The 23,234-nt window shown below is 33.7% G+C and overlaps 1 protein-coding gene across 4 annotated transcripts in view; it reads left to right on the top strand.

Annotated features, from left to right (window-relative positions):
- Nucleotides 1-835: 835 nt before the first annotated feature.
- LOC149086997 (SID1 transmembrane family member 1-like) overlaps nucleotides 836-23,234 on the top strand; it is a 43,274-nt gene continuing 20,875 nt past the window's right edge. For all 4 annotated transcript variants that reach the window (XM_089231207.1, XM_089231205.1, XM_089231206.1 and 1 more), the window contains exons 1-9: nucleotides 836-1,322; nucleotides 6,266-6,390; nucleotides 8,005-8,169; nucleotides 11,979-12,126; nucleotides 13,693-13,776; nucleotides 14,213-14,294; nucleotides 15,536-15,592; nucleotides 18,500-18,593; nucleotides 19,774-19,817. In XM_089231207.1, coding sequence (XP_089087333.1) covers nucleotides 1,116-1,322; nucleotides 6,266-6,390; nucleotides 8,005-8,169; nucleotides 11,979-12,126; nucleotides 13,693-13,776; nucleotides 14,213-14,294; nucleotides 15,536-15,592; nucleotides 18,500-18,593; nucleotides 19,774-19,817 — 1,006 coding nt within the window. In that variant the 5' untranslated portion in view covers nucleotides 836-1,115. The remainder of the gene's footprint in view (nucleotides 1,323-6,265; nucleotides 6,391-8,004; nucleotides 8,170-11,978; nucleotides 12,127-13,692; nucleotides 13,777-14,212; nucleotides 14,295-15,535; nucleotides 15,593-18,499; nucleotides 18,594-19,773; nucleotides 19,818-23,234) is intronic.

The following is a 23,234-nucleotide window of genomic DNA, read 5'->3' as shown; positions in this document are numbered from 1 at the left end:
GAATATTTCATATTTCCAAAAAGGGTGGTTCATGACGCAAGCATCGTCCAAACCCTCCCTCCTTCCTTGTCATAGAAAGTCAGCAAATCGAACCCCCAGTTATCTGAAATATGAAATATCTATGCTGACGTAATACTTGAATGACCCCCCGTACTAAAATCTCGATATCCCGTATTTTTATCGAGAAAATATGGTCAGTTGAAGTCCGTTGCTGATAATGACTAAAGGATATTAGTCACAAAAGTGAAGCTTGGCCGCAGAAGTTATGCCCTCGGGGCTAACGAGAAAGAGAAACTTTCTCTAACTTTCGTCTCGTTAGTAGGCTGACCATATTTCCTCGAGAGAAATACGGGACATCGGGATTCCAAATACGGAAAATACGGGACATAGCCAATTATCGCCAAAAACGATGCCAAAACCAAACAAAGTTGCCAAATATTGTTGAAATTACGGAAAAATCACAATGGCGGGAAATGATACATTATTGCAAATTGCAGTGGATTAAAATGTATTCCACGAAAAAAAAACGTTCACCAAGGCAAATGTGGGAGATTAATATCCCATACATAGTTGTAACTATCATAAAATAATTTATGAGTTGAAAAATAATTTCAATCTTCGACTTCAATAAAGAATAAAAATTCAAGTAGGCGTCGTGTGAAATACGGGAAAAACCAGGACACTTTTGTCAAAAAGTAGGGACGGCCAAAAAAAGAGAAAATACCGGGACTGTCCCGGGAAATACGGGACGTATGGTCACTCTACTCGTTAGCCCCCGTGATGCCCTATATTTTCAGCTTGTTGTTAAAGTATCAAAGTCAAAGCCGTCAGAAGTTGTTTACTTCCTTCCGCCCGTTGCTAATGTAAACAAATGGAAGTGATGTAATAAGCGTACATTTATACCTTCCCTTCTGCTCGTCCGTGTGACTGATTATACCGTTATCTCGATGGGAGAAAAAGGAAGAAACTGCAGAAGTCTGTTTCGCAAAAAAGAAGAGGAAAAAAGTGAATCCGGTGTTAATTGTTTACCCCCCTTTTTTTTATTCATTCTGTTTATTTATCGTGGAGGAAGTCTTTACTGTGTCGTCTGAAGCGAAAATGATATTCGGATCATCATGAAGATCTTTTACTATGTATATTTGTTAATCTATCTCTCTGATTTCGCTACTTGTAGCGATCCGTTAAATGCCATTGAGGAGGAGGAGTTCATTAGAGGAATCGGCAAGTTTGAGGAAGGCCAGTTCGATATTGAAATCTCCGGATCGGTTCAAGCTGACGGTGGCAATACGTATGTTTTCAAGTACGATTTCTTTGCCGCCCAGGTAAGTGATTTTTAACTTCTTCCTACAACATGGGTTCGGTGGGGGGTATTACCCATTAACCCAATTTATCTCAAGTGCTGTTCCATAGGAGGGGTGATTGCCCCTCCAAAGAGCCGAATAATGTGGGGAAAATTTGTCTGTTCCGTAAAATAAGGGGATGATCTGATGCACCTACACAAAAAGGTTGGGTACACGCTGTTCCGAAGATATTCAGCTGAAGATATCTGCCTCCATGTATACTTTGGCTTCATTTGCAGCTGCAGATGAGTGTCTCCGCTTCATTCACGGCTGAAGATATCTGTGCTTCGGCTCTATTTTCTCCTGAAGATGCCTGTCTCTGCTCCATTTGCAGCTGAACATAGCTACCTCAGCTTCATTTGCTGCTGAAGATGCCGACCTCTGTGCTCCATTTATAGCTGAAGATGCCTGCATCTATTCCATTCACAGCTGAAGATGCCTGCCTCCCTCTGTGCTTCATTTGTAGCTGAAGATATCTACCTCAGCTTCATTTGCTGCTGAAGATGCCTGCCTTTGCTCAGGCGCAGATCCGGGAGGGGGGTGATGGGAATGATCACTCCATTAAAAAGGGAAATAAAATGGGAAAAATCATCTTTCCCATAAAATACAGGATGATCAAACAAACTTACAAAATTTATCACCAGACATGTATCACTATAAAGGAGTTATCACTATAGATCAGTGGTTCTCAACCTTTGCGAGCCCGCGGCCCAGTTTCATTCATTTTTGTGAATTGAAAGCTCAGTCAAACACTCCCAACAGAAAATGAATGAGGAAAAAGGAAACGGCTAATCACTCGTGGCCTGGTGGTTGATGAACACTGCTATAGATGAATATATTAACACTATGAAAGTGCATCAGGAACACAGATTAATATCGTTACATCGGTGATTATTGTTATAGAGGAGGAAGAGTGCAAAAACTCCGGAACTCCTTGAACTTTAATTCAACTAAAATTTGTCAAAGTGAAGTAAAGTTACTATTTATAATTCAAAAAATTGTCAAGGGATAGTAATATAGCCACCCATGCATCGCTAAAATCACTGGAAAATTGCCAATGGTGGGGAAATAGGGAGCTACAACAAGTTGCAATTAGTGGCCTATTTACAGAAGGACTTAATGGCCAGGGTGACAAGTTCAGAGAGGCGTTAAATTTGGGGAATAAGTAAAATATGGTAATACTGACACTGTAATATTATAATAATTGATTAATCGACAGGGCTGCAACTAGAGGGGGAAATCAGGTGGATCTGGTTCCCTGGGGGTGCCAGACCGGGGTGGGGGGGAACACAAATAAAAATTTTAAACTGCCCTTCAATATTACAAGGGGGTGGGGAATAAAAATGTGTGCTTGCCCCAGCTAACCAAGTATCTAGTTGTGGCCTTGTCAATTGATTTACAGTGCTGACATCCTAAAATTTAGGCTTCTGTGCTGAGACAATTCAACAGAAACAACTTGGCAAGAGAAACTCATGTGGACCAGGGTTTAAGCTAGACAAAAATTCTTTTAGCAAAAAAGCGAAAATGGGGAGAAAAGCTTTAGCAAAATGCTGCAATGCTAAAGATTTGTGGTTGGATGTCTTCACCTCCTGTTGTTGTACCTCCTGTACACATTTTTGTGAAAGTGGCCACTACTTCTTTCGCATTCTAAGATTTTCTTTCACATTTTGCAAAAATGTGACTGTAGCCTAAACCTTGATGTGGCGATGTGGACCAAGACAGCAACATTCCCCCTCCCCATAAAAAGTTCTTTATTCCCACCTACGATCAACTAGATTAGTGTTTCCTAAATTGGGCAATATCGCCCTTCTGGTGGGCAATGGTCCAAGGGGGCGATAGAAGCTTCAGATTTAACGTAGGATCTTATGGGGTTCACTTGAGTTTGGGGGCAATGAGAGAAAAAAATTTCTGGACGAGATGGAACAAAAATTTTGGGACTCTATGAACTAGACCATACATGCTCAACCCATAACACACCTCCCTCTGAGTCATCTGATGTGGCCAGTGATCTCAAACCTAATTTTGTAAAACTTAACTAAAGTGGCACATTCTCAGTTCACTTCAGTGAGCCACGGCACATTCCCACTCCAATTAAGTGGTCTGCAGAAAAATTTCAAATCACTTAAGTGACCCAGGTTACATTTGTAGATCATTTAAGTGGCTTTCCCCCTCCCCCTCCTCCATTGCTCCTTCAATACACCCATCTATCATTTATATCCAAGAAAAGAAAACATACATAATTTTTCCCCCATAGAGTTTGGGGGAAAAATTCCCTTGAAAATCAGCTTGAAAGTTATTTTTCCTCATAGTTATATGGGTCATTCCCAAAAAGAGTGCACATTCCACATTTTTTTAAATGAAAAATTCAAAGTTGAATTTTCAAAATAAAATTGATCACATATTATAGCCAATGACTTGAAGTTTAATATTTTATAAATATTTTTCACTTGTATTTTATTTTTTGGGTTTTATTCCTGAAATTCAGATTTTTTCTACTCTGTTACAAAAACAAATATCAGTGTAAAAAAATAAATATAATATTTCTGCTGTTTTTATCATTGAAAATAATGAAATCAGCGTATTTCTTACACATATGCTGAAAAAATGCAGTTTTTTTAAAAAAAAATTGACTTTTTCTTTCTGTTGTTTTGATGGTTTTCATGATTTTTTTTTCAAAATAGCACATAGAAAAGTTTATGTTTTATATGTATTTAGTTACTTAAAATCAAAACTTTTTATTTTTGACAGACAATGGGTTGGTAATTTATGATTTAACATCTTAGTTTGAAGTGTTGTTAAATTTTTTGCCTGTGAACTGCAAAAATGATTTCTGTAACAGATCGCACAGAAATGTTTAACTGAGAGAAAGATATCTCAAATATTCTATAATAGGCTATGCAAATACACTTTTATTTTCTCAAAAATTATATACAAAAGGTTATAGGTGTCCCAGAGACTCCTCTATAACCTATGAAAAACGTCTAGCCCATGAGAAAATTCAAAAAACACACTCCCCACCCTCCCTCGTAGTTTAAATTTTGGTCTGGTAAAATGCTTAAAATCTTGTCAAAGTGGACACTGGAATTGTTCAGCTGTATATTATATCATCAGGATGATTATATTTATTATATTTTATTATTATATTTCAAAGTTTTTTGTTGAAATTGAATAGTAATTTGTTGTTGGTATAAATCTTGTGCATAGGCGGAGATAGACTTGGAAGTCTGGGAGGGGGGGGCAAAGTCATTATTGCTGGGGGCACGATGATGATGATGTCAATTCATAGACACGCGTATACATTAGATCTGCCCACTCCACTTTTGATGCTGGGGGGGGCAAATCTCCACCCATGATCTTGCATTTATGTTTCTCACATTAGTGAGAGGAGGGGAATTGGACTTGGAAAGAAAAACATAGGAAGATAATGGTTTCTGTCCCATAAAATACAGAATATATTGTCATATAACCTTAACTCATGCTAAAATGCCCCCTTATGACATATATCCCTGGATGTGCCTGTCTGTGATTTTAATGATCTGTACTACTTCACTTTCATATTTAACTGAAAAAAATAACATGATAGAGAATGTGGTAAAGGGTTTAAATTGAATAGATAACTTAATTAAATTTAATTTAAAACTCCAAAATCTTTAACCCTAGAATACTAACTCTACATCTCAGAGATACATAGGTATAGGCAGTTAACATGCAGTTTTTATCAGATTTTTTTAGTTAATATTCTAAGGTGAAGTAAGAAAACTTTACTTTAAATCATAGTTTCCATTCTGTTGCATTGGTTAAGTTTTTAAAAGGTGTAAAACACAGATGGACACGCAACAGAGTGGACAAATTTGCCTAAATTATTTTTTTTCATTATAAATTTAAATGATATGCTTAAAAATATAATAAAAGTTTTTATCATAATTTTAAGCATATCTCCATGTACTATCACTTGATGCTGTTGTAGAAGGAAAAAAACATTCTTAATTATTTATGATAATGACGTAACAGACTGGACATTGCACAGTGAAAAATGTGGTACTAAAGGCCTAACATGAATCTTGAGCCGTCTTTCAAAAGTCAAATACAAAAAAGTTGATTGAGTATTAAAAGTAAACTTTTCAATGAGTTCAAAAGTGTTACCAGATTTAATCTGGTAATGACCGTAACAGAGTGGACATTTTGAGATGGGAAAAATTTCGAGACACCAACAAAAAAATAGTTTTTCATAAGAAAAAATTTTTTTTTTCAAAATGTTATTGTCAGCTTTATTCATGTATGGCACACATATGAAAAGTGATTCTGAGTTTGAAAAAAACAAATCCAGATTTGCATCAAGTCTCTTTGTTTAACACTTTTTTCAAGCTGAAACAGCCAAATTTTGAGGTTTTGCTACAAACAATGATTTAAAATAAAGTTTGATACCATCTGAAACAAATTAAGAAACATTGTATGACAGAGCATTAAATGAAGAACTAGAAAGAAATTAAAATTATTACCAAAGTGCTTAGAAATTTTGTAAAAAAATTATAAAGTCTCGGAAACGGTTTGTCCCCTTTTTTGGGAATGACTCATATGCATATTTTTTTCTGATTACATGCCCAAAGTGGCTGTTGTTCCACTTTGTTTCCCGTAATTATAACTCTATGGGACGCATTCGGTTTCAACGAAACATGGCCATTATTCAGAGATTACTATTGTTTGGAGGTGGCTGTTAGAGGAGGTTTTACTGTACTGCCAAATCACAAATGGGACCACTGTTCTGTGAGTATTTTAGACTAGTCTATTCCAAGATTGGAAAAATATCATTGTAGAGGGATTTATCATTATATTGCGTATCCTTCTAGTGAGGTTTCATTGTAATATCATAAATTATTTATTCTTTTTATGTTTTATTTTATTTATTTTATTCGTTTCTTTTCTAGCAATGGACAAGTTATGTTTGTGTAACTAGTCCGAATGCTAAAAATTCTGCGCCGCTTGCTGTAGTGGTGCGACAGAGTGTAGATGTCCTGTCTTGGGAGATTCCTTTGACTTTGTTCAAATCGAAGTGAGTGAGACTGTTTCCTGTGTAACAAAATTATATTAAGTAATGATAACAATTGTTCTGAAATTTTAAAGCCTATTGAAAAAAAAAAAAAATTGGCTCCAAAATTTTTTTTTTTGGTTTTTTGCCAATTGACATTTTGAAGTAAAAAAAATTGTAAAGAAAAAAAATCCTTCCAATAGGCTTTCAAATTTCAGAATAGTTGTTATCATTACTTAATATAATTTTGCCTATTGCATAATTTTTTTTCTGATTTTTCAAGCCCTGCTCAAGGTCATTCACCGACCCGGTCCCTCAATCTCTAGGCAGATTTTGATTTATGATTTTTCCCCATTCCATTAATTTTCTCATCCGCTCATTCCTTAAATTTGCCACACACACAAACTTTCTGCTCAAGACTATAGTTCACTAAGGTCTCCTGTAAATAGGCCCCTGCTGTTGGGGGTGGCACATGAGGCTTTGCACCCGCATGTCAGGTGAGCTCGAGCTGTCCCTGGAGGGGTGAATGATTGTGTCGAGAAGGGTCAAGATCATCTGACGTGCGTGCGTCCCAGTTCTGAAAATGCAAGTAAACGACCGCCCCCGTTGCCTCGAGTCAAAACAAAGAACCGCCTCCCCTCCCAAATAATTGAAGATTTATAAAAAACTTTTAATCAATGAAATTTAATGAAGAAATGGAGAAAAAATTTCTTGAAAAATAAAGCAATACAGTCGAATCCTGTTATAACAAACTCTACAAGACTGGAGAAGTGGCGATTAGAGCAGAAAAGCTCAGTCTACACTCTGGAATGCTTTGTCACCACTTGGTGAGTGGCGACTGTTAATAAGAATTATGAAGAAAGACTTCATTTTTTTTAATATGTTTACATTGGATGAACTCAGGTGTTGGGTAAATATGATAGAAGTGTTAAAAATTTCCAACGGTATGGATAGGATGGACCATGATTTATTAATTCGTTGTCAATCAACTGCTTTTAGAAGGGGAAACCAGTATCGTCTGATAAGGGACAATTCTAGGTTATGGTGTCACAGGGAATTTTTCTATAATAGGGTTGTTAATAAATGGAATAGCTTAACCTCTGGGTATTAAATTCTAACACAATTGACACAATTTAAAAGAAATATGGTAAACATGTTTGGGTAAATCGAGAAGCTATCCATACTTAGAATAATACAACCATAAATGCATTTATGGCCATTGCTTAATACTTTATCATGTGTGTGTGTGTGTGTGTGTGTATATATATATATATATATAAATATAAAATTGCCAATCATTGGCAAATTTGAATGAGGTAAAAAGAAAAATTATCAAAAAAAAAAATGTTCCTTTTCTATTTCCAGTAACATTACTTTCAGTAAAATAATGTGAAAATGAGGAATTTTTTGGGGCATATTCTTAGTTTTTTTAGGGCATAAACTCCTATTGCATTTTTTATAGAGCATTTTCTATCAGTTTTTAGGTCATAAAATTCTACCCCCTAGTAATGAGTATCAAAGTTCCCACTTTTCACATATTTTTTAAAAATGCAATCAACTAAAAGTTGTAACATCTTTGCTTTACATTGTGATGTTTTATTTTTATTTATTCTTATTATTATTTTTAAATACACACAGTTTGGATCACTCAGAGGTTTGCCATACCTTGTGTCCTCTCAGAAACTATGTTGATGCCAAAGTTATTGATGGCCCTCAGGAAATTTATGTTGATATTACCACAAGTAGCATCAACCCTCTTGGTTTCACTCTACTAGTATCCAATGTTACCAATTTCCTTATCGGGTAAGTAGCTCACAAGCAGTTTTCTACATAAGAGTGGATTTTATGCAAAAAACAAATCTTTTTTATGCTTATGCTGGATATGTTTTCTATGTCTGCATGATCCTCAGCTGTGAGAATAAAAGAATTATTGTGGTATAAATACAATGCACAGAGGTCAAACTTCTGATGATTAAATGATACTGTAATATTTTGTATAGCATTTGGTATGAAGCAGTAGGCAGGGCCTGTTTCTGGCATGGGCAAACAGGGCAAGTTCCCAGAGCCCAAACTCTCTTAGATCCCCCTCTGCTCACATATTCCTCAACCTCAGAGAATGCTATACAGGCTGTCCTAGAAATTTTTGATTTCAGATATCTGCGCAACCGTTGACTTTAGAAGTATACTGTCAGTCACAATTTTTTTTTTTTTTTCAAAATGTCTTAAATTTTCCATAGGGTTATACACAAAAAAAATTGAAAAATTATCTTTTCATGCAAATCCTGTGTCTAAAACCTCCAATTATCCAATTAGTGAAATGTGACTCTGATAAATCATTTACAAAAAATTGCATATTTTTAAATGCAATAATATTAACAGAGATATTTGACTGAAATTTTCAGCATTTGTTGGCAATGATTGAGATGTAGCTCACATATTTGGAAACATGAATTAAATTCAAAGTTATAAAAATTCTGTAATTGTTGAAATAATTGTCAAAAAATATAATTATTATTTATTGCGAATAAAAAAGTAAAATGGTTGAATTCATTCATTCTATTTGTGTTTGCTCTAAAAATGGCAACTTTTGAGCCAATGAAAACTTGCCAACACAGTGCTAAGTAAAGAACAAAAAATTGTGATTTTATATATTTAATGTCTCAATAAATATTTAATTTAAAAATATGAAATTTTTCGCAAATGACTTTTCAGGGCAAGATCTACATTTCAATAACTGGAACTTTCAGCTCATGGGGGACTATATAAAAAGTTAATTTCTTTATTTTTTTATGTACACAACCCCTGAAACAAATTATGAGATTTTTAAATGACTGCTCATCATTTGAAAACTTTTTGTAATTAAAAGTATGTTTGTCTAAAGTCAATGGTTGCAGAGATATCTGCTGTGCGAACAATTTGGGAACAGCCTGTTATAAGGGGGGCCCCAAAAATTCATATTTTCTCAGGGTCAAAACATACAAGGAACAGGCCCTGGCACTGGGCACGAGTCTGGCATGATACTAGAGATGTGATGTGAGAATATTCTCTGGAGAATATTTCCTTGATGTAAAAATTGAGAATAATCGAGAACATTCTTTTTTCCTTTAAATAATAATTTTTTTTTACTAATTTATTTTATGTTATCAAATATAATTCAGTTTTCATTGCCTGAAACATTTAGAACAATTTTTTTGGTATAATCACTTCATAATGACAAGTTTTAGTTCAAAAATATTCTCTGTCATGGTGAGAGGTTCCAAAAGTTTTGTTATGAAGATTTTGGAAATCTTTAAAGATTAAAAAAATTCCTTTAAAATTAGATACATTTTCAGAAATAAGTTCAAAGCAGAAAATAAAACCAAAGTTGATTGACAAAGAGAGCCATTCTTATTCTACCTTCATTATAACCACCTTATTATTAGCCACCTTCATTATAAAGAAGATACAGAACTGTCATTTGCTTCAATGAACCCAATGAGCATACACTCAAATTTTTTCATCACTTGTATTTCTTTGCAAGTCGTTCACTTCATCCATGTTGCTTTCATTTTCTTTCTTTAAAAGTTTAATATTGTGTGGGCTGAAAACTTTAATTTTCCCTCTTCTTTCTATTGACAATGCCTTTATGCTGTATGTATGAGGTTCTGAAAGCTCTTGCAGCAATTTTAGAATACAACTTCTGTGAAACTCATTCCAATGCCTGTTACTTTCCACCTAATAACAGCACCCATGTTTTCTGCAAAGTTCCTATAACATTCGTCTTTCCACAGAGTCCTATTTTCCCTGGGTATTTGGGTAATTTTAAAAGAATTCCCTCTCATGGCATACCTTCTGCAATTGCCAAATGGTGAATAAATTCTTATCCACGCTCATCTTTGCTTAACCATTCATCTACTGATGGTACTTTGAAGCGCCAGGTTGGCTAATTTGTTATGTCAAAGGTTTTTCTCATCATTTGACTTTATCATTGCTTTTTCTTTATTCAATTTCTAGCTATTGTGAATAATTAGTCTGTAAATCCGCTTTGAATAGTTCTGTATCCTCTGAGGATGAGGATATTTTTTGTATAGTTATTTATTTACCTTATATACTCGGGGGGTCGGCTTTTACTCAGGTCAGTTTATGATGAGAAAATATCGACCCCCCACAATAAGTAGTCAATTTTGTAGCAGCGTTCGAGAAACCGGCATTATTGGTATAGGATATGTTCAAACCTCAGATAATGTCAAAGACGAGGCAAGGAAATCAAAAACATCATTGGCTTTGATACCAGGTGGGCTAATGTCTATTGTAAAGCCTTATGTGAGCATCAACAAGCCTTTCAAAGACTATCTAAGGAATTTGTGGATCAAATGGATGATTTACGATGATAAAGAAACTACAAAAAGTGGGGCCTTGGAGAAACTTTACATTGGCCTAGTGTGCCAATAGGAACATGAAGCGTGAAATTCTGTTTCCACCAAAATTATCATCCAATCCTTCAAAAAGTGTTGCATCAGCAATGCGATGGACGGAACTGAAGATGATATCCTCTTTGAAAGTGACAATGGAGATGACAGCCCAGATGAAGATAAAAACAAAGATGCTGCACCCTATGATGATCTGATGGATTACGATGAGCTTGGAGACTCAGAAGAAACGGATTAAAAAGTTTGAATCATTTTCTATTGTAAATTTCCGTAAGCTATTTATTTTACATGAAAATGTACACATTTGTTTTTCTCTGAAATGCATGGATTTTTTGGGGTCGGCATATACACGAGTGTATACGGTATATATATATTTTTTTTTTTTTGCAGGAAAATAATGAAATAAAGCTTTCCTCTTTCACAAATGTAAATAAAGTAGAGCATCAATTATCCGAAACAATTGGGAGACTGGGGGTGTTTGGATAACTGGATCATTCACGAAAAAAAAAAAGTACTAGTGTCATAGGAGCAATATAAACTAAACAGTGATATTAAACACAAAATAGTGTATATTTTGTATCACACATCTTACAAATAACACATAGAACTGAATAGTCTAGTTTGACAGGTTCAAAATGGCCATTAAAGTAAAGTTCGGAAAAGAAGTCCAAAATTTTCTTTTGCTTCACTAAAAGCACTGGTTGCTAGCGGAACTTCTATATGACGTGCAAATTTGAATTTGCCGACTGGAGCGCTTTGGGTTAATCAATGTTTTGGTTGATCGTATTTGGATAATCGATGCTCTACTGTAAAATCAATTTTTACCATTATTTACTATTACTTATATTTTTTTTAATCATTCATAAAAATGTAGCATATTATAACCATATATATTATTTTTTTAATTTTGGAGACATTCATTATCAAGTAAAAATAAGGTGAAGTTATTTATTGTAATTTCAAAAATATTCTCTAGAATCCTTCAAAAGATTATTACAGAGAATTTTACATCTATAAAATTAACTGGTGATCCTAACTAACTCCACTTATTTATAATAGTAGTCCTTCTAGAGAATATTCTCCTGAAGATTATTCTCGAGAATTTTACATTTCTACATGATACTATATCAAAACTGTATTTTTTTTATTTTGTGATTTTATTTTCCCAATTTGACATTGTTACCATTCTCTCTCTCACCACAGTAATAAAGAGCCGAATCAAACAATTATCATAACACCATCGAAGCCAATAGTTTTAGAGTATCACATGGCAGATTCTGTGAATTCAGTCCTTGTAGAGGCGTATTCAAATAGTTCAGAATGCATGATTATGGCTATACAAGATATTCAGGTAAACACTTTTCTTTGTTTTATTCTCCCCATCATATTTATGCCTGCATCTTGTCAACTCAGGTCATATATCGTCATACAATAATTTCCAACCAGTTGAGTTGGGTGGAAATGAAGGCACCATCTATCTATGGTCGCCCCAGGCTCGGTAGGTAAAGAACTTGATTCTCTCTGATGTTCTTTGCCCAGATTCGAACCTGTGGACCTTGACAGTAACCTTCATAGTGGAAGACGAGCATCTTACCACTGCACCACTCGGGTGCCATATTGATTCGGGCATGCATTATTTTAAGTCAGACATGTAAAATTTTGGAGATATGACCAGATCTTGTCTACAACTTTTTTATTTTTCACCACATTGGCTCTAAATTATTTTCTCTATTTGTGATTTGTGAGATGCGTTATACGTGTTAAAATTTGGTTTTAGTAAGCTGAACTTTCACTTGAACTAAGAAATTTTATGTTATGTGAGCAAATAGTATAATGTATACAAGGGCGATAATAAACAAGGGGAATGAATAACCCTATTTGGTGAAGAAGCAGTCTCGTAACTCATTATCACATAGTGACACATTCTCAGCCACTCATTTGGCAGTTTGCCTGTTGCAGTCTTGTATTAGTATAGTGTAGGTCACCTTGATTCCTCCTGTGTATAATTTCAGATCCTTTTACCTGCTGTAGTAGGAAAACATAATATACTGCAATATAAAATAAAACTTATTCAATATGAGCACAGTTAATATGTGATCATGGTTATTACAAGCAATTTTTAAAACTGTGTTTGGTTTTGTTAGTTGTAATACACAATGCCTAGTTATATGCCTATAATAATTAATTATATACATTTGATCATTTTTGTCACGCCACAGTCATTTTCTACACACGTGGGCTAATTAGACTGGAACCTACTGTTTTTATTGCTCATTCCAAGCTGCAGTGTTCGGCATTCTGCCTTTTGTATACTCACTAAAAGGTTGGTACTCAAACCCCTTGGTGTGGGACACTCTGCAATAGCAATATTTTTCTGCGGTGATGTTGTAGTTGTTTGTATTGTACCTCAGCATCAAGAAAGTTTCTGACAAGGACAAATCGGGTATCAAACTCACAACAACTCTAAACCACTTTTGGTACTATAGGCGAGTATATTATTGACCTGGCTTACCGCACCCTAATTATATACGTAGTATAGGTTTATGTGTAACATGAAAGTTTCATTCCTCACTTGTTTTTAGGGATAAATCACTTTTATTAGAATGAGGAATGATTTTATAATAATAAGAGACGGTTGTTGTTCATGAAATAACTTCTGGTGACACAGTATCATATAGTGCAGGAGTCCTTGATTTAGTGTATACTTGATGAAAAACATATTATACTTCAATATAATTTCATATGGAATTGTTAGATTATGTTTATTAGTGTTTTATTATGTGTTTCCTTTTTTCCTGATAGTTTTTAAATTTTTATTTTTTCAAGGATATAATGAGTAACTGTTAATATAAGCAAATACATGTTCGCTTATTTTAACTGCTCCTATTAACCAAGGGTATACAAATTTTATTTCAAGTGTCCATTCTATGACTCTGAACGTAATGTTGAATACAAAGGCTTTTATCAGACCATGACAAAACAATCTGGAATTACAGTAACAGTAAGTTAATTTATCATTCATATTCTATATTATTTGCCACATGTCTAGAACTATTGTATAATTTTGGAGTCAAACCTGTTGAAGTTCAGTTTGTACTAGAAGGTGTTCATTAAATTATCTTATTTTAATTCTCTTAATTTGTTTAAATAATGGTGGTTTATCTATAATATTGTTGATGATGGAAAAATTTAGACATTGATATTAACTAGAGTCTATTCAGTGAGTGTTCTAAAATTAGATATTATAGAAACACGACTTGCTTAAAGAGTGTGTTATATTCGCTTTCATTTCTTTAAATGTTCATACTTTATTGACATTCTTGACTGTGAAAATATGACGCAAGAGTGAAGAGTTCTGAAGTACATATTTTGCGACTTGTAACCTACTGTGACTTGTATATTTGTTTCTCCTTTACAATATGGATTTTTGGTTTCAGCGTAAAACATTCAAGTCTGGCAAAGTGTATGTTGTTATGATTCTCAAGGCCACTGATGAAGAATGCACAGATAAGCCAACAAGTAATTATTTTTTTTACTTCATTTTCTCTTTTGCATTTCTGCATTGAAAATGTTTGATTGTCAGATTTATTTAGTGGGGAATGCTGTGTCCTATTAAAAGCTGTTAGTCTTCCAAATGTTTGTTACTCAAAGATCTAATCTGCTGCTGATTTGTGTCATTTAAAATGCCTATTTATTGCTATGTACTTGATATTCACAGTCAGAGGATGTTTGCGAGTAAACTTCAAAAATGTCTAAATCTACTATGTTGCACCTTACTTTAAAATTTGAAGCTATACAATGAGTAAAAACTGGAAAATTTAAAATATATGAGACATAAAGAAAACAGCTAATCTGAATAATTCTCACAATTTTTTTGGTCAAATAAAACATGCATATTTGACAGAATGCTCACAAGAAACAAATTCTGGGCTATAGAGCTGTAATCCAAAGAAAATTGTTCGAGAAAGAAGTGGAAATAATCTCTTTGGCTATTCAGAGGTGACTGAGACAAAAGCCAGAGCAGAAAAAAAAAACAACAAAAAACAGTCACTATGTTAAAAAATTGTGAGAATATCCGTGTGCTTAGAATCAGTTATTTTTCATTATTGATTGGCCCTTTCTTTGTGAAAGGTTTCAAATATATAGCAAAACTTGTGTCTAAGACAGACAATCCATGAGATAGAAACCATTCTTAAACGGAATCTAAAGATAGTCTTCTTGATGATTAGTGCCTTGATATGTACTTTTGAATTTTTTAAAAATAGAAACCTGTCTAAAACAGAAATTTATTTCGGTGTCTAGATGTTTGATTTTGTACAGGTTTCACCCCAGTGCTATCCGGAAATATAATTTTGAATAGCAATTTCACTTCTCTCTAAAAATTTAAGAAGGTATTTTTGTAAAACGAGGGTTTATTGATTTGTGAGACATAATTTAAAAATCCGGAAATTCTAGGAAATATTTTCACTCTTCAAAACAAAATTTGCAGGAGTGAAATAGAATTTTGATATGTGAATCACCTATCTCTAGATGCACATTAGCAAACACTGGGTTTCCCTATGTTATGATTACTTTTGGTTGAGCTCTATTCTTTTCAAGTCAGTGGAAATAATTTGCATGCATCAAATAATTTAGTATTCATTTAATTTTTGTTATATGAATTAAATTTTACATTTCAATTGAGTAAATTTTCTGTTGAAACTAACTTATTTATAAATTTCTTTGTTAATATCCATGTCATTTTGCTCTGACTTTTATAGCTGCACATTACCAATTGGCCAAAGAACTCACTTTGAGTATAAGTCCTTCAGTTACAGGTAAATACCTTATATTTTTAATTTTAATTAAGAAATTTTTTTTTCATTGAAGACTTCTTTCATTATAAAAATCTTTTTCTTTCATTATAGATAGTATATGCTATAAGTACATTTGAGCATACAGTCAAACCTCTCTATCTCAAAATTGACAGGATGACAGGATCGAAAAAACTTTCAAGATAAAGAGTTTTCGACAAATAGAGTTTTTTTTTTTTTTACACTCATGTCCATAAATTAAGGATAATTCAGAATCACACGGAAATCGAAATCTAAAGTGAAAATTTCACCTGTAGAATTATCACACACATCTGCAAGAATGATATGCAAATTTCAGGAAGCCACCAGATGATGCCGATAGTACGTCACAATGACGAGAGTGTAAGGGGGGGGGGGGTATATCAGGAATGGTGGCAAAGAAGTAAAATTGTTCACAAGAGTTCTGTAAGGCACTCAGTGCCATAAGCGAATAGTTATGACACAGAGGACGCATGTGGATGATTTTTTACGTGGTAGAATTATCGGCCGCCTGGAATGTAGGCGTACTCAGATGGAGGAACTTGGAATTGCCCAAAGTGTCATCTCTAGGTTTTGGCAACGATTCCAAGATAACGGAAATGTCAGTAGACGTTACAGTACAGGTCGCCCCCGAGTTACAACGCCGAATGAAGATCGGTATTTGGCAGTAACTGCCAAAAGAAGCAGACGAAGCACAGCCTCCGACCTGTCTCGTCAGCTATCTGCAGCCACGGGTACCACAGTTTCAAGGCAAACCGTGTACAGATGTTTGGGAGATATTGGTCTATATGCTTGCAGGCCTGTCATGTGTTCCGCTCACGGCAACTCACTGTCGGCAGCGATTAGCCTGGAGTAGAGAACATGCAGTCTGATTCACGTCGGACTTTCATATGGAGAACACCAGGTACCCATTACCACCAAGACAACATCATTGAACGACACCGTTACGGTGGTGCAGCATTGCTCGTTTGGGGTGGAATTATACTGGGTTCCAGAACAGATTTGCTTGTTCAAACTGGAAAATTTATCGGGACATCATTCTGGAACAACATGCACGTTTGTTTAGGGGTGCCATGGGCGCAGAATTTGTGTTTATGGATGACAACGCCTGTCCTCACCGAGCAAACATCGTAAACGAATGCCTTGAATCTGAGGATATAACCCGTATGGAATGGCCAGCATTCTCACCTGACTTGAATCCGATAGAGCATGTGTGGGGCATGCTTGGCCGACGAGTTGCAGCCCGTCAACCACCTCCTACATGTGTACCGGAACTTCGGAGAGCATTGCTTGCTGAGTGGAGTGATCTATACTCAGCATGCCTAGGCGTTGTACGGGCTGTATTTCATCGCATGGATGACATACAATATATTAACCATCATACCAACCATGTAATAGTAAGTTTTTGTAAAGGAGATATTTTTTACAATTGCTCCAGGGAGCAAAAATCGTAGTTTTTATGAATGGTATCATACATACACCATCGTTTTTGTTCTTTATCTTTTGTTTAATAAATGGGCTTTATGAATAAGTAACGTTTGTTTTGTTTCTGAACCTTTATTTGCCGGAGCTGGCATTATCCTCAATTTATGGACATGATTGTAGTAATAAAAGGAAAAAACATGCCAAAAATAGTGAAAAATTTTACTGATAAAAAAAAATAATACTGCACTGTACTTTATTACATTCTAATGAAATCACACTATTATGTAAATACACTAAAATACGTTCAAATTTTTGTTTTCATTTTGTTCAATTTTATTTTATTTACATACCTTATTTAAAATAATCCTTAAGCTTAGATTGATGCATATTTTTTGCTCTTTGAGCCTCCACAATTTCATCTATACTAGCAAGAGCTGCAAATATTTCTATCTCTATCTTCTCAGTTTGCTCCAGGAAATGGGGTAGCATTTTTACAGCATGTGTTCAACATTTTTCACTGTTACTTGTTCTAATTTCTTTGGAGCATCTTCTGCTGTATTTCCATCACCTGGGTTAGCGATACATTCCGCAATAATTTTTTTTATCAATCTAGGTGCTGCAAGTTTTAGTGAATTGTCCATTCCCACAAAATCGGAAAATGAAATTTCTAGTTTCAAGTGTTTTTAGTAATACCCAAATGTTCTGATATTTGTTGAAATTCAAGTGAACCGCCAGATCAGATCTTTCATCAGTGAGATGACTGGTTCCAAATCCACAGATTTCTTGAATTTTTAATTGTCGATTGGCTGACTTTTTGCCATGCTGAGTAAGTCATCCACCTCCTGTCGATCATAGTATTCACAATTAAGATCCATCAATACATCAGGCTGTGATACAAATAATCCTTTCTTATCAGTTTCTTTTACCTCCAGAGAAAATCCAGATTTACACAAAAGAAAGGGAATTATTGTTTTCTTTTTGCTATCATTGGGCTTGGCTTTGGAGATAGGGAGTTTTTTGAAACTTACTTCAAGACAGAGAGATGGCAAAAATGTATTGATTTAGTACAGTAAATGTGAAGATTTCTTTATTTTTCAAGATATTGAGTTTTTCAACAAATAGAGTTTTCGAGAAAGAGAGGTTTGACTGTATATGCATACACTATATTTGTAAATGCAAATTTTCATAGACTGAGCCATGAGTTTATGGGATTTTGCTACCTCACAAAGATTCTTCTATTTTGTGGTTCAAAAAGTGTGAATGCAACTAGACATTTTTCCTGAATCTGCTGCAGAGATCTTCAGTACTAGACAAAGCCTCCTCCTTGAACATTAATCCAAAACTTGATTTAGGGTTAACATTATTCAGTTAAGATATTTGCCACGGATGCAGATGATTAAATTATAATTAATAAAATTAATTATGTTAAGTTTGATATTTAATTTGGAATGATTTGTTTAATTTTAGCTGCTGATGTTTATGCTGCTACATTTGGAGCTTTCGGATTCTATTTACTTCTGTACATATTTTCTTTAGTGATAAGTGCTTTCCTGTTTTACAGGTAAATATATATTTGAATACTTCCATTTTTGTTCTTTCAAATTTTTCCCCCCATAACAATCATTCCTTGTGGTTGGAACAGGGGTTATTACATTCAATTAAATTTTCATTCCTATTAGCTAGGATAAACAAAGTGAATAAGCCTTATCCATGTAATGTAACCAATGCTTGTATTTTAGACTATATTGACCACATTCACCCCCCCATATCCTAAATCTAATTCTCAGTAATTGTGATTGACTTTGGAAAAATGTTTTTCAATTTTAAAGCTATCATGTCTGAATAAATATTGTTTTTTTATTAATCAACAACTACCATTGGTTAGTGCATAATATGCTTGCAGTTTTACACTTTTGAGGTGCAAATGTGAACCAGTCTCCTGTTTGAAAAAGTCTCTCTGCAGAGAGCAGACTGACTTTCAACATGACACTAACATAATATGAAAATTCAGGCATCTGCCATTTTTACCTAAAATATGGAAGGCAGATGGCAGCATCAGTAAAACACGAAACACTCATGACTCTGGCAACATAAATATGTTAAGGCCACACACATACACCCAGGACACACATTCTGCCATGTACTAATTTGTTAGAAATTCCCATGACGAATGTTTACAAGGAACATGTACGGTTAACTATTAGTAGTAATGCATAAGAGATGGGCTTTTACTAACATAAGGCTGCAGCACTTCAGCAACCTAGCAGCATGCTATTAATGTGTCTGTGCACTGTTGATGAACAACTATTAGCACTAAAAGCACGCATCCCAAACCATTATTCTACACAGACAAGCAACTGAAATTGTAGAAGCATCCGTTCAGTTTCCGCATTGCTTCCATAACTGTACATGTTGATTACCATTAGTGAAGGCAGAAACAAAATTTGTTGCTGACCACTACATTGCTTAATCCGGCATTTCACTCACCTCTTCTGTGACACACTTGTAAACAGTTTGCTTCTTCTTGGAGGGACACTTTCTATGTCAGGAAGTGTATATTTAAATTGGCAAACATTTCTTCCCTGAAACAAAATTAACACATAATTCAAAGAAATAAAAGCTGTCATTAAAATTCTAAATCTTGTATTACAAATATAAAATGATTGTAGATTATTGGTTGTGTTTTTCATTTGCAACTTCATCTGGTCTATAATGAACTTTAATATCTATTCACAATGTAGACGTAGAAGACTTACAGCAAGAAGACCCGAATTGGAAGCAGTGGGTAAATATCATCTGATAGGATAAATTGACAATTTAGCTATTTTAATAAAAGCTACAAATTTACATTGAAAAGTTTTTTTTAAAAATTGCCTTAGCAGATTTTTGATTTTTCTTGTAATTAGAGAATGAAATTATTATGAATTCAAGTAGGTTATATATATATATATATATAAGGATTGGCATTTTTAATGCAATTAGGTATAGCCACCCTTCAGAAACGCCTACACTTTTCGAACCATGCATGGGGTTCCCCCTGATGACGACCCACTGCATAGGGTCTATTTCACTCATGAAATTCAATTTTTTTCCTTTTTTCTTAAAATAATTCCTTTTTTGTATATATATATATACACACTTTTGAAAGAACAAGTGAGCAGCACTAGCGCTTTTGTCATTCAAAAGATACTTTTTCTTTTTCACTACCTCTTCATTTTTTTATCTTCATTTCTCTTGTATTTTTATCCTACTATATATATATATTTTGCTTATATTGATTGATGCTTATATTCTCACACTGACACTTTCACTGTTGTTTCACTTATATTTTGTGCACAAAAAACATGAACATTAAAAAAACCCTGTTTTTGTATAAATGCTACTTTTTTACTACTATTCACACACAGTCACAGCCCATCTTCATTTTGGAGAGAGATCTGTTTCATCACTTCAAAACATATTGCAGTGGATTCCCGTTTTAATGAATACTATTATAGCCAAAATCTGGTTTTAATGCAAACTTTCTAATCTCTCCCCCCCCCCCCCCGCCCCCCAGATAATTTTACATAGGAAAAATGTAAAAATCTGGAATTCCTTTATAATGAAATTTTGTTATTACAAAGTGATTTGTCCGGTCTCTTGGAGTTCATTATAATGGGATTCGATAGTATTATAGGATTTTCTTAACTGCACTTGATGAGTATAGGATGAAAAAATATTTTTTTTCCTCATTGGTAGCAACTTCAGTATGTGTTTTCAGCCACTTCTTTGATATTTCTTGACTTATTCCTTGTCCCAGGAATAACAGACATAATTTTCTTAGGATTACAAGTGGCCTACACAAAGATCTGATTTCTTTTCATCTCAATATGGCAACACATTTTTTACCCCTGTCTGTGTCCTATATCCTGGCCACCCTTCTAGATTTATTCATAGGCGTAAACTTGTTTCAAGCCCATGAGCTCAAGCTCCTCCCTTTCTATATTTACCACCATCTCCATAATACTTATGGAAATATTGGGTTTGAGACCCCTCCCCCCCTAACATTTTTGAGTCTTCCCAATATTTCCAATATTGTTCCACCTATGGTTTTATTTGATGTTAATTCCCCCTTTTACATCACATCCATACAATATTTTATCAGTATCAAGTACCTATGACTAACAGTATCCATCATCATGATGGATTATGGATCTAGTCTTTCTTTTTAATCTTTTTTTACCTATATGTGTAAAAAAAACATATCTATGATGAAAGAGCTGATATTTTTGTGTTTCTGTTCACCACGATTAGACTTCCGAAATAGAGAGGTTTTCAAAGAAAATACCCCAAAATAGAAGATGAAAGAAAACACATTTATTTAGTAAAGTTAAATGCAGGAATTTTTTATATCAAGATTTTTGTTATATTAGGTAGGAAGTTTTTCAAGAGAAAGAGAGGAGTTGTACTGCATGTACCCTTAAGTTCTTATTTCAAAGTATGGGTGGAAAAAATGAATGTGAAGGTGGTTCCTTGAGTATCCGAAATTGAGGTTATAATTAATACGTTACTGAATAGTGATGTGCATTCTTTATGAAATTGAGCAACTCAGTACATATACTCTTTGTTATTTCATCCTGCTGAAGCTACGCAGGAAAGTTCATAAAATGGTACGAATGCTGTTGGAGAAATTGAAAACAGAGCAATTAAAACTGGTAAATATATGGAATAACTCTTTCCTGTCAATGAATTGAGTTGCCAGCAAGTTGCAGTGATATCTGATAACTGTAATTTATATTTTAATATTCACTTGTGACTATTATAAAATTTTAGATATAGATTCTCCATGAAGCATGATGTTTCAAGCTAGAATTTGGTGAAACTCCTGCATGCTATTAATATCTCATTTAAATTACTAGTGTGTAGTATTATAAAATTGCTCAGATTGCTTGCTATTTTTTAATGCATTTTATATCACTTCTTTTGCTGTCAAATTATATCTGCATGTTACAAATTAGTTTGCTTAATGCCATTCTATTTAAAGAAAAATATGAGGTTTTAAGTTTTAAAAACATTTTCCGCTCTGTTATTTTGATAAGAGAACACAATTTTATAAATATAATGGAAGGTAGAGAGAGAGTTTGTCTGAAATTACAAGCATCCTTGATGAAGCTTACTTGAGTTTGAAAAAGCCTCACACACACAAAAGATTTTTCCATGTACCCTTGAAATACTGATCAATAAACATTTTAAATGATTAGTGATGGGTCAAAAAATTAAACAATATGTATGAAAAAAAACCGTTGAATGTTAATGAAGCCAGTATGAGAAGAGAAGGAATATGAAACTCGTGGAAAAAATTAAATAGAAGAAAATTTTTTTTACCAAATTTTTTTATATTCAGATTAAATTGAGTTTCCTTATTGCTAGATAAAACTATTTATTTATGTCTTGGGATTTATATTAATTTATGTCTTGGAATTTATATTAATTTATGTCTTGGAATTTATATTAATTTATGTCTTGGAATTTATATTAATTTATGTCTTGGAATTTATATTAATTTATGTCTTGGAATTTATATTAATTTATGTCTTGGAATTTATATTAATTTATGTCTTGGAATTTATATTAATTTATGTCTTGGAATTTATATTAATTTATGTCTTGGAATTTATATTAATTTATGTCTTGGAATTTATATTAATTTATGTCTTGAAATTAATATTAATTTTTGAAATTCATAAAATATAGGATATCTGTGCTTTAAAACTTCGTAATTCTTTCAGTACATAAATTCTTATTTTATAATTTAAAACTAACCACACATGTTTTTACTATATTACTACACTATATTTCTGTACCTTGTTTTTAATTTAAAATCTGCCATTTGTTTCTATGAACTAGAATGCAAAAAAAGAGAAAGAAATTGAAAATTTGTCTTGGTTTCAGTTAAGTAAAATATAGTAATTAATTTTCAATTGATTGATCATTTTTATAATGGATTGAAGGATTAATGAAATAAAGTTATACAAATACAAAGGCCACAACAGGAAAAATTTGCAACCAGGTGGCTGAAAAAAGATGCTAATAAAAGTCTGGATGTGATAATAACTCAACAAGCTGAATCTGAACCTTAATCTTCAGGTTCACAGTCTGATACACTACCGCCTACACCAATTCAGTTGAAATAGTACTGTACACTATAGCAGATATTTTTATT

The sequence above is a fragment of the Pholcus phalangioides genome, unplaced genomic scaffold (assembly GCF_987345545.1).
Source record: "Pholcus phalangioides strain wild (caught in Gottingen) unplaced genomic scaffold, Ppha-v1.0 ptg000004l_1, whole genome shotgun sequence".
In the NCBI taxonomy this organism is placed as follows: Eukaryota; Metazoa; Arthropoda; class Arachnida; order Araneae; family Pholcidae; genus Pholcus; species Pholcus phalangioides.
This window is presented reverse-complemented; position numbering and strand designations above follow the sequence as displayed.